At 43.0% G+C, this 12,325-nt stretch overlaps 1 protein-coding gene across 2 annotated transcripts in view; it reads left to right on the plus strand.

The window, feature by feature from the left end:
- The window catches only part of ZDHHC21 (zinc finger DHHC-type palmitoyltransferase 21), a 59,051-nt gene that overhangs the window by 7,132 nt on the left and 39,594 nt on the right, over positions 1-12,325 (plus strand). For both annotated transcript variants that reach the window (XM_068271382.1, XM_068271383.1), the window contains exons 3-4: positions 1,896-1,994; positions 10,088-10,199. In XM_068271382.1, coding sequence (XP_068127483.1) covers positions 1,896-1,994; positions 10,088-10,199 — 211 coding nt within the window. The remainder of the gene's footprint in view (positions 1-1,895; positions 1,995-10,087; positions 10,200-12,325) is intronic.

Genomic DNA, 12,325 nt, shown 5'->3' on the forward strand with positions numbered 1-12,325 from the left:
TGTTTCCTGCGGGGGTGAGGGACGTCTGCGACAGCTTCCGTCGCATGCCTAATCCCTCTTCTGCAGTGTGTATGCTGAGGGACCTGGCGACAAGCTGTCGCCGAACTGTTGCGCACACGCTCCCGTGTGCTAGCCACCAGCTACATTTGTAGCTGGTGTGTATGGGCCATAAGGGAGACCTCCAACGTTGCCAGATCTTGAGTGACCTCTTAGCGCATTGTTCTCCCTCTCACTCTGCCTATTGGAAGCTGCTCTGTGGAGCACTATGCATCATCCCCCTTCCTCCCAGCACAGGATGCTAGTGACGCGTATGTACAGCCTCGGCCCTGAATTGTTGAGTCCAGATCCCTCTAGGCAACACTCCTTGTATGTGTGTGTGAAGCTTGAAGCGGAACTGAAGATAACAAAGTTTCATTTACCTGTCCCCTTGCAGCCGTCCTGTGCCATGCCGGTCCTCAACAATCCTCTGTTCCCCCGCTGCTAGTTAGTTTCGGTTTCACTGTGCCTGCGCAGCTCTGGCCACGCGTAGGTTTGCTCGCGGTCCCTTCCGCAATAGCGTCCTGCGCCTGTTATTTTTTTTCCTTCTGTGCACAAACCCTTTCCCCTGCTGGGTATGCACAGTCTTTACTTGCTTATGCCCTGTGTGGATGTGCTCGTTCACAGCAGCTGAGCTGCTGGCCAGAAGAGGCCTACTTGACTTGCTTGGGTCAATGGATATAGAGGGACCCAGCGCTGGAAATTTTTTCTTTGTCACTTCAGGATTGCTTTAAAAAATTTTTTTTTTTTTTTTTTATTACAGTGTGACATTACATATCGGTGTGTATTCAAGTCACTGATGCTGCTGGTCTCCCCACCAATGCAGAGTGTGCTGGGGTAAAGATACCTTTATTTGATCTACTTGCCTCTGATTTGCACTTGCTGCAGTGTTCTTTGCTGTCCACGGCCATGTAGCCATCACTCAGTCTTAATGTATTATAGTCCACAATGAGGCAAACCTAAAAACTGGCCGCCTTAGGACATTGCAGGTAGTGGCAGAAGGAAGTTTGGAGACCTGACAAAACAAAGAAAAGTAACTATGTTCTTAAAGGACAACTGAAGTGAGAGGAATATGGATCCTGCCATATTTATTTACTTTTAATTAATACCACTTGCCTGGCATCCTGATGATCTTTCATGTATCAGTGGTGCCTGAATCTCACACTGGAAACAAGCATGTGGCAAATCCAGTTAAATTTAATTCAATCATCTGTTCTGCACGCTTGTTCAGTCTATGACTAAAAGTATTAAAGGCAGAGGATAAGTAGGACAGCCAGGCAATTCACATTGTTTAAAAGGAAATAAATATGGCAGCCTCCATATCCCTCTCACTTCAGGTGTCCTTTAATGTGCCCTGTGTGCATGCACTGCATTGGACCAAAGTGACACCAAGACTAACTGGTGAGCAATGTCCTTCTTGCTTTGTTGTCGAGTTAGCAGTTTTACCTATTTTCATAGGTAAAAATGGGGGAGGGGGGGTTGTTTATTGTCCAATAGGTTTATATAGGAGTATAGATGGTATTCTGTGATACGACTCACAGCTGATCTCTTAGCTGAAGATATTTCAAATTCTGGAAGAAATGCTGAGTTTCTCTGCACCGCTGCACAACTGGGTCACTGTGATGTCAGTTATCATAATGTATCATCAGATTTCTCATACTGGACAGGACCACTCCAGTCATATAGTATCCGTTTCAGGCCAGTTATGAGCAGTAATGACACTTGCTTCTGTATGGCCTTTGGAAGTGCAACAATGGCAGCGTTTTTGTCTAGTAAATAGTTTTTGTTCCCCTCCCCATAAGTATGACTATAGAACAGGTTACAAATACCTAATTGTTTTATTTTCTCTTATTTTTCAGGTTACTATTTTGCCTCAGTTTTCTGTGTGGTTTCACTTTTACGGGCATCGACAGCAGACCCTGGGAAATTGCAAGATAGTCCAAAAATCCCCATCACAGGTAAACCATGTCAATAAATGTGCAGTCAAATGCTTTCATACACCAGTCAGTTAAAGCGGAATATAACCCTGCATTTCAAACCTTATTTACAGCATATTATATGCAACCAGCATTTTTTTTTTTTTTTTACTAGACCAGCATTGGAAGGGTTACACACAGCTTTAAAGTTCCTGGAGATTTCTGCAGACGCATCCGAAGCTGAAAAAGATACATTTTGTTTACATAAATGTATCTAAGTGTTGAATGTGACTCACTCTCTCTGACTGAGCTGGAGGACAGCCAAAGTGTGTAACATTCAACACTTAGATACATTTATGTAAACAAAATGTATCTTCAGCTTCGGATGCATCTGCAGAAATCTCCAGGAACTTTAAAGCTGTGTGTAACCCTTCCAATGCTGGTCTAGTAAAAAAAAAAATGCTGGTTGCATATAATATACTGTAAATAATGTTTTAGAGCAAAGTTGAAATGCAGGGTTATATTCTGCTTTAAGGCTGGAAATTTCCTGCAAGATGCTGAGGAGCTGGCTGGAGAGTGTAATGGCTAAGGGCTCTGCCTCTGACACCGGAATCTTAAGACTGAGGGCCCATTCACACTTGAGCGTTTTGCCAGCGATTTCGGCAAAACACTCAAGCGCTAGCGCTTTTCAAAGCACTAGGGTAATAGTCTATGGGCCTGTTCTCATTTGGGCGATTTGCGCTAATAGCCGCAAATCGCCCAAAACCGCTAAACGCAAACGCGTAGCCTGCACCATTTTCGGGGGATGTCCCAGGGATTGCGTTTTAGTGCTATAGAAGCGCAAAACGCGATTGGTAAAAAAATCGCCAGGTGTGAATGGTGATTTTTTTTTTTTTTTTTTTTTTTTTTTTTTGCGTTAATTGCCAAAAAACGCCAGAGCAAAACACTAGCAAAATCGCTAGCGTTTTGCGATCAGCAAGTGTGAATGGGCCCTCACACTACTACTGCCTACTGAGTGTGCTCTAGTGGTTGTCTCGTAAGGGCTTGGAGTCTGACAGGAGAAAAGCCCTATACAAATAAAGGAATTATTATTATACCAAACCACTTTCACAACAGCCTTTATTAACGGCTATTCTGAATTTTTAGTGCGACTCATTCCTGGGAGCTATGCTTTCACACATCGGGCATGATTTGCTAAGGTGTGCCTAGGCTGGAAGTCATTAGAGAACTTCAGTGATGCTGCTGATCTGACCTACTTTGATAAGGAATAATTTGCTATTAACTGACTTGTAACTGAGTTTGTAGGCCTCATCGAATTATATTGAGCCTGAGGAGAGTAATAGGAAGGTTGTTGTGCTAGAGTGTGTAATCTGCTTTTGTGTGTGTGTATGTACTTGCTGTGGGAAACACTGCATATTCAGTAAAGAACAGCTTTGCTGGGATAATAATCTCTGTGGGTGTGTACTCCCAAACGCAGAATATAAGAGCTAATTCACTAAAGCTGTACACAGGTTGTTAAAGGAAGAGCTGATGAAAGCTAAATTTTTATACATACCTGGGGCTTCCTCCAGCCCCATAAGCTTAGATTGCTCCCATGCCGCCATCCTCAGCCTTCTCCAGCTCTGGTACCAGGTCCCGTAACTTCAGCCAGTCGCGGCCAGTCTGACGAAAGACAAGTGCGCTCTTTACGTTTCTTTCCTGCTGAGGCTGGAGCAAGCCCCAGGTACGTATAAAACTTTTAGTTTTCATCAGCTCTGATACACTTTTTAAGGAATGTCGTTAAAGTCTAGTCGCTGGCTAAGGCTATAGAGTTAGTTGAGGGGCCAGTGTACACATGCTGGATTTGCAGCAGAGGCTACCCCAACCAGCTGCCTTGGCCAAGAATGTCTTAGGCTTATGTCTTCAGCTTGCTGTCTGGCTTCCTTGGCATGGAAGGCCATATGTTGTTGGGCCTAGATGGTGGTGGTCCAGCTATGTTAAAGTGTGTGTGTGTGTGTGTGTGTGTGTGTGTGTGTGTGTGGTGTGTGGGAACTGACACATTTATACTGGTCTCAGTCTGGCTCAGTAGGACTCTCAGATTGCTGACTTTGCAGTTATCTACTCTGCACAAGGAGGTTAAGTCACAAGGGGTCATAGATAAAGATGCTGGCTGTTCAGAGCACTTTATCCAAGCATATTAATGGAAAACTGAGTAGAAGGGAAGAGTACAAGAAAAAGGGGCACAAGCATCCGGGATAACCATAGCCCTAAAGGAATTCAAGCAGGTGTTTTTTTTTTTTTTTTTTTTTTTATAAACCAGATCTAACATCAGAAGCATCTTACCTGGGCTTAGGAGAAAATGGACTGGACTGTTGCTCAGTGGTCTAAGTCCTCGTTTCAGATGAAAGTATTTAATCTTGAAATTAGGATCGCAACGTTTGAAGAGAGAGTGGAGAGGCACATAATGTTTCTTGAGATCCAGTGTGAAGTTTCCGCAGTTGGTGATGATTTGGGAGGCCATGATATTAGCTAGTGCTAGTCCAGTGTGCTTTATCAAGTTCAAAGTCAGTGCAGCCGTCTACCAGACCATTTTAGAGCACTTCATGCTATTGACAAGGTTTATGGCAGCAGGACTTGACAACTGTACAGACTGCCAAAAGTACTTCTACCTGGTTTAACCCTTTCAAATCCTACGTTGGACCATTTCTGACATTGGCAAATACCTGTATAGGACCAATGTCGGACATAAAATCCAGCACAGCGTCTCCCTCTTCAGATTCAAGTGTCGGATGTACGACACTCTCATCGCCACATAATATAAATATTAAGGAGCATTTGGGCCATTCACTAGGGACGCCGGTGTCGGAACTAGTCCAGCACAGTGTTACCCTAAGTGGATCAAAGTTGTCCGACACGTTTTCCTCTCCAGTAGTACTCAGCGCTGTGTAGTAACAAAATTACGCTGGTGTGTGTGCAAGGGGGCAGAGCTACAGCACATGAGCTGGGTTTCATAACCTTTAGGCCCTAGTCATCAAAATGGGGGGGGGGGGAACACCCAAAAATATATCACTCTGTGTGTATCTATATGATATGAATTATACTTTTTGAATTTAATTACTGATATAAATAAAATTTTCGATGATATTATAATTTGAGATGTGCCTGTGTATGGAATAATTGTGTTGCCTGTTATACTAGCAACATAAATGTTGCATACATTAAGTACACCATTTGTGTAACTAGCTATGTAAATTGTGTAAACTTAGTTTACAATACATGCATTAAGTTACCACCTTTGTTTGTCCCCCAAAGTGTGTTGCATTGAACGGCCACAACCCTTTACTGCCCACACAGGGCTGTAGAATATTAACCTCCCTTAGTGGTAACCATGCGCTAGACTTGGGGTTGAAAACTGCAGCTCAGAGCGGTATCCCCGAGCTACACTCGTGGTAGCCACTGGGAGGTCCATGCATTGCGCACAGCGGGTGTTCTCACTCACCTCCCGGGTGATCCAGATGTTGGCGGACATTCCTCTTCCTGTCCACAGAGGCTCTGTATACCCCTGGTGAGATCGCTGACTGTCGTCATGACAGCCGGCAATCTCACTATAGGGTTACAGCACCAGGGACGGAGGGAGAACTGCAGAGCTGGATCCCAGGGAGGTGAGTGAGAGCAGGGGGATACGCCTGGCTCTCTCATGAGATATATATATATATATATATATATATATATATATATATATATATATATATATATATATATATATATATATATATATATATATATATATATATATATATATATATATATATATATATATATATATATATATATATATATATATATATATATATATATATATATATATATATATATATATATATATATATATATTATACCATTTATTTTTATTTTTTTTTTTTTTTTCTTGCCTTCAGGGTCCAAAAGCACATGAAAAAATTCTACCGCTTTTAGATCCTAACATCAGGAAGGAATCGTACCGCTAGGGAGGTTAATATGTAGGTCGCTGTTGGTGACAGGTGAAATAATAATGTATGCAGTGTTTACACTAAACCTGAACTACATGAATAGGGAAACTGGCCTTTGATGGTTGACTTTCAATATGCTGTGAACTTGCATCTCTGCTATATAAATACAAACAAGGAAACTGGATAGCTGCATATAATTTGCTCTGTTTCATCACTATAGCAACTGTGTTTAACTGCTATTGCTTGGAATAATTGTATTATTGTACATGTAATTAGGACAGTGGATTCTACACAGTGCTTCTATAAACAGTACAAAATGCCATTCAACCTGTTATCAGTCTTGACTCAATTGCGGTAATACTTCACTTTTGATTATAATAAAAATCTGCTGTGGGCTATCTCTGTAGATGATAATGAGTATTTTAGTCATTGTAGAATTTGTGTGAATTATTTTACTGACCTGAGCCATTGCAGTACATTGCTGACTTGCAATTCCAAGTGAGTGTCAGTCTGCAATGATCTTGATTTGATCCAGGGCTCTAGAAAAGGGCCCTCTGGCCCTCCCTGTAGATTTTCAGAGGAAAAAAAAGCTTGTCTTAAGGCCCATACACACGTCGGATTTTAGCGAACGACCCGTCGTTTGAACGTTCCATCGTTCGGACGTTTTCGCGTCAAATCCGACGTGTGTACAGACTATCGTTCGGGTGATAAGACTGGTTACCAATGATCCGCCGGTGTTTGGGACCAAGCTCTGTCACTTAAGGCATCAGAAACATCCCTGCCAGGCCACAGAGCAGCCACATTGCTGTACACATCATTAACCTCTGGCTGTCGACATGTATGTTGCTATGCCGGGGGGAGGGGGGGGGGGGGTATGGAGGGCAAAAGAGTGGTGTGGGGGAGTGGTGAGAACCATGCAATCAAGTGTCGAGCATTGGTAAAGATTTGACATGCCGGATATTTAGCGATCTTTGTTGCGCCACTGTACCCACAATGGTCTGAGCACCCAATTATCTTTATCGTTCATTAGGCCAATTTCAGACCAATGTGGGTATGGGCCTTAAGGAGGAACTCCAGTGAAAATAATGTAATAAAGAAAGTGCTTCATTTTTACAATAATGATGTATAAATGATTTAGTCAGTGTTTGCCCATTGTAAAATCTTTTAAATCGCCTATTTACATTCTGACATTTTTACTGCTGGCAGGTGATGTAGCTGCTGCATGCTTTTTTGACAGTTGTAAACAGCTGTAAACAGCTATTTCCTACAATGCAGCAAGGTTCACAGACAGGAAACTGCCAAGAGTACGTACTCAGTTTCTTGTGGGAGGGGTTTCACCACAATATCAGTCATACAGCGCCCCCTGATGGTCTGTTTGTGAAAAGGAATAGATTTCTCATGTAAAAGGGGGTATCAGCTACTGATTGGGATAAAGTTCAATTCTTAGTCGGAGTTTCTCTTTAAGCGGAGAATTAAAAATCGGGCTGCATAAAACAATGGGCTGGGTTTCCACTGGCGGGACTCTTCTGTTTACGAAACGGCTGCAGTGGAAATGGGCTCTTAGGGCTCTTTTCCACTATGAAATGCGATTGCGATTGAGCTACTATATTCATTATAGTCCATCTCAATCTCTTACAAAACGCGGCAGGACGACGATTGCGCTTTGACCAAAATCTCATCGCAATCAGATCGCACTAATGGAAATTGCTACTGCAGTTTCCATTAGTTTAATGTACCTTGCGATTTGCGATCAGAAGCAAATCGCAAATCGCAGGCTAGTGGAAAAAGGCCCTTACTGTTACTATGATTGAAAATATAATTAGTGGCAACAGGATAGTTCCATACATGCCAGTTATTTTGGAGTTTTCCTTTTTTAATATGCAAAGAAATCTATAAAAATGTCTAAGCTATGTTTTTTTTAACCTACTTACCAACATGATCTTATTACCTTCTTCTTGCAACAGTCATTAAAGGACAATTTAACTGAGAGGTATATGGAGGCTGCCATATTTTTCCTTTTAAAGTGGACCTGAACTCTTGCTTAGTAGAGAAGGAAAACGTAGAGAAATGCACCCTGAATTTATTAGAGAGTTTAGCCTAGTTGTAATTTGATCTCTCCCTGTGTCACATGACTGCCACAGCAGATAAGCAGATAAGCCTATTTGAAAGCACAGGCTTTAAACAATATGGCCTCAATTCACTAAGCTTATCTCCTGTCTTTAAAATCGCCAGGGTGGCTGCGGGAGGGGTTTTTTTTAAATAAAAAAAAAACTATTTCATGCAGCCAACTGAAAGTTGGCTGCATGAAAGCCCACTAGAGGGCGCTCCGGAGGCGATCTTCCGATCGCCTCCGGCGCCCAGAATAAACAAGGAAGGCCGCAATGAGCGGCCTTCCTTGTTTTGCTTATATCGTCGCCATAGCGACGAGCGGAGTGACGTCATCGACGTCAGCCGACGTCGTGACGTCAGCCGCCTCCGATCCAGCCCTTAGCGCTGGCCGGAACTTTTTGTTCCGGCTACGCTGGGCTCAGGCGGCTGGGGGGACCCTCTTTCGCCGCTGCTCGCGGCGAATCGCCGCAGAGCGGCGGCGATCAGGCAGCACACGCGGCTGGCAAAGTGCCGGCTGCGTGTGCTGCTTTTTATTTCATTAAAATCGGCCCAGCAGGGCCTGAGCGGCAGCCGCTGGCGGTGTTGGACGAGCTGAGCTCGTCCAGACCGCTCAGCTGGTTAATAACTCTTCTAGAGTTGTTACCATGGTGATAAGGCATGTAGTATTCAGGAAACATTTTACCTCAGGCAAACCTAAAGTTAACTCTTCTGTCTTTAAGTTAACTCTCCAATCCTTAAAATAACTCCAGAGTTAAAGACAGGCTGTTAATTAACTGCGTGTGAAAATAACTACAGATGAGGTAAATTAACTACAGAGGAGGTAACGTAAGGAATGAAGAGATAAGATAACTCTCTCACTGTGTGAGGTAAGTTTTCTCTTGCCTTATTATCTCCAGCGTGATCTTAGTGAATTGAGGCCACTGTCTGCTTCCATAAATCAGGAAGTAGAAACTGCAAATTTATTTTAGGATTTGTATCCGCTGTAACAAATACATGTTTTTTTTGTTTAAAGGTTATGCTGTTGTGTATCTTTTAGAGCAGAGAGAAGTTCTGAGTTCAGGTCCACTTTAAGCAATACCAGTTGCCTGGCTATCCTGCTGATCCTCTGCCTCTAATCCTTTTAGCCATAGACCCTGCAAAAGTATATCCAGATCAGGTGTTTGACATTAATTTCAGATCTGACATGATTGCTGCATGCTTGTTTCTGGTGTTATTCAGTTACAACTGCAGCCAAATAAATCAGCAAAAGTGCTAGGCAATTGGTATTGTTTAAAGGACAACTGTAGTGAGAAGAATATGGAGGCTGCGATATTTATTCCCTTTTAAGCAATACCAGTTGCAGGGCAGCCCTAATGATCTACTTGGCTGCAGGAGTGTCTGAATAACACCAGAAACAAGCATGCAGCTAATCTTGTCAGATCTGACGATAATGTCAGAAACACCTGATCTGCTGCATGCTTGTTCAGGGGCTATGGCTAATAGTATTAGAGGCAGAGGATCAGCAGGGCTGCCAGGCAACTGGTATTTCTTAAAAGGAAATAAATATGGCAGCCTCCATATCCCTCTTACTTCAGTTGTCCTTTAAAGGGAAATAAATATGGCAGCCACCATATTCCTCTCATTTCATTTGTGGGTGATATTGTGGTGAAACCCCTCCCACAGTGTGATGTCGGTGCCTTGACCCCGACACTGTTTGCGGTCTGTGAAACTTGTTGCATTGCGGGAAATAACGGCTGTTTCCAACTGCCAAGCAAGCAGTGTCTTCCCTTGTGCATAGAACTCTCATTAAACATTCGGGATAAATTCCCAAAAGTAAATAAGGGAAACTGACTAATTTATAAAATACTGGAAAAATAAATAAATTATACAATTTTAACTGCCTTGCCAGTTTTTGTCTTCCTTGACTGTATTTGAGTGATACTTGGACTGCATACTTTTTGGCCCTTGTGTATAAAAAAAATCAAGGGTTTCATGCAGACTTTTCTCTGATGGTTTGGTGGTTAGGATGTATTTTTGAATGTAGCTTATCATGTATTTTTTTTTTTTTTTCTCTTTTAGAAAAAGAATTCTGGGAACTATGTAACAAATGCAACATGATGAGGCCAAAACGATCTCACCACTGCAGTCGATGTGGGCACTGTGTCAGAAAGATGGATCATCATTGTCCTTGGTAATCCTCACACTAAATTCAGAACTGTGCTACACAATCGTTGCCCATCATATTGCAATATATATAAACTGTCAGGTCATAAAAATGTAGTATGAAGGTACATCTAGCCATTGATCTCAGTAGTGTAAGCAAGGAATAGTTTTGTGTAATTGTAAAATGCATAAACTACAGTAATGACTTCAGGGACCCAGCTGGCGCTCAGCACAGCCCTGTTAGTGACAGCAAGGATCACAGCTGATGTAGTAAGCCAGTATGATAAGCAGCCTTACCACTATACACCAATCCACAAGAGGTAGAAGAAACACCTCCAAGTGTTAATCCACTCGATACATTATTTTTTTTTAATACATTACTAATTGACAAGGTATGACTTGCTAGTGCTACATTGGCTTTAGGCTTGTTCCTGGTAAGTGATTTTACAGAAGGTTATTTCACCATAATGAATAAACAAAATTCCATCCTTGGACCAAAAGTAATTGCAAAACTTGCCAGCATTCTGAAATCAGTCAACATACTCATCGCCAGATACAATCTCAGTTTTCACCCAGCAGGGAGGAAATAACTTGCCTGAATGATGATATCTCTTTGCAAGCCCCTTTCCACCTATACAGTTGCTGTCTTTATGCTGCCAAGAAGTGATGCGTCACCACAAACATGAAGGCAAATGAGCTAGAACGTTTCCACTGCTTGAATTGGTGTAAAGCCTCTATTGCTTATTACCAGGGCTTTATTGGTAGGAGGGCTGAGCCAACCCACATTGGACTACATCATACTAACCTATAACAGCCCGAATGGTACATGATGGGGGGGGGGGGGGGGGGGGGCTCTGTAAGAGCAGCAAAGCCTTTCCCCTCTCCTACAAAGCCCTGCCATATTATGGATAAGAGGCTCATCACCACCTCTATGCATTAGAGCAGGGGGTAAGTACTCCTATGCATGTGGGGATAGGTATTAGACTTTTGGGAGTATCTGGAAGCCTCTTTTTATAAGGAATTTAAAGGATACCCATAGTTTACCCTTTAAATTGGTGAATGGGTTTTTTTTTCCTTGATTGGTTCTGCTGGTGGCCCCGTTAGCTGTCCGCAAAATTACACATGAGCGAGCCGGGAGTGCACATGTGCAGTTGCAGACGACTTTGGCGGAAGTTGTCACACTAACAGGGCTGCCAGCGGGACCATGGAGGGGACCCAGCGAATGCCGAGGGTCCTTGCGGGCTGGGGGGGAGGGGGGCTGGCGGAAGCCCTAGGTAAGTGCACACAGTGATGGGCTCACGAATACTTCTGAGTGGCTAAGCACTCAAATTCGTGATTTAAATAAGGCTTAATTGCCTCAGGTGTGCGACAGGGAAATAAGGGGTTATTTACCCATAAGGAATTAAGCCTCATTTAAATCACAAATTCGAGTGCTTAGCCACCTGTAAGTACTCGTGAGCCCATGCCTGCGTGCAGATTTTGATTTTAGGACTCTGCTCAGGGACCCCCTAAAGCGGATCCGAGATGAAAAACTAACTATAACAAGTAACTTGTTGGATTAGTTTACACAGCATATCTAGCTGCAAACAGCTTAAAAAGTTTGATTATTTATTCCTGTGATACGAGGGCAGCCATGTTCTGTTTGTCATATTGTCACAGGCTGAGGGCTGGAGATGCTATCAGCTTGCCTGTGTGTAAATTCAGTCCCCTCCCCCCTGCCTCTGAAATCAATGGCTAGTAACCTCCTCCTGCCCAGACTGAGCTCCCATAAGCCCTTGCTACAGTGCCAAGGCACAGAAGGAGCTGTGGGCGAGGCTTGTTTAGTTAGTGTATAGGGAATTAGAGTATTAAAACAAAACAAAAAAAGTGTTTGGTTTGAGGAATGCCCTATAAACTATATGAAAGGAACACAATTATTCAATGAGTAAAAGTTTATCTCTGATCCACTTTAAGAATTCTTCTGTATTCTAATTGGTCCACTCGTTGGACCAATGAGAATCCTCCCTGAGGAGATTTCCATTTTGCCACCTTAGTGTACCAATGGGAAGCCCTTAACCATTTCCCCTCCCCCGGGACGAGTAACTACGTCCCTGCAAAATGCCATAACTCTGTGCAGGGGCGTAGCTACTACGTCCCTCCTGCCGCGCCCGCCGC

The sequence above is a fragment of the Hyperolius riggenbachi genome, chromosome 1, assembly GCF_040937935.1.
Source record: "Hyperolius riggenbachi isolate aHypRig1 chromosome 1, aHypRig1.pri, whole genome shotgun sequence".
NCBI classification, from domain to species: domain Eukaryota; kingdom Metazoa; phylum Chordata; class Amphibia; order Anura; family Hyperoliidae; genus Hyperolius; species Hyperolius riggenbachi.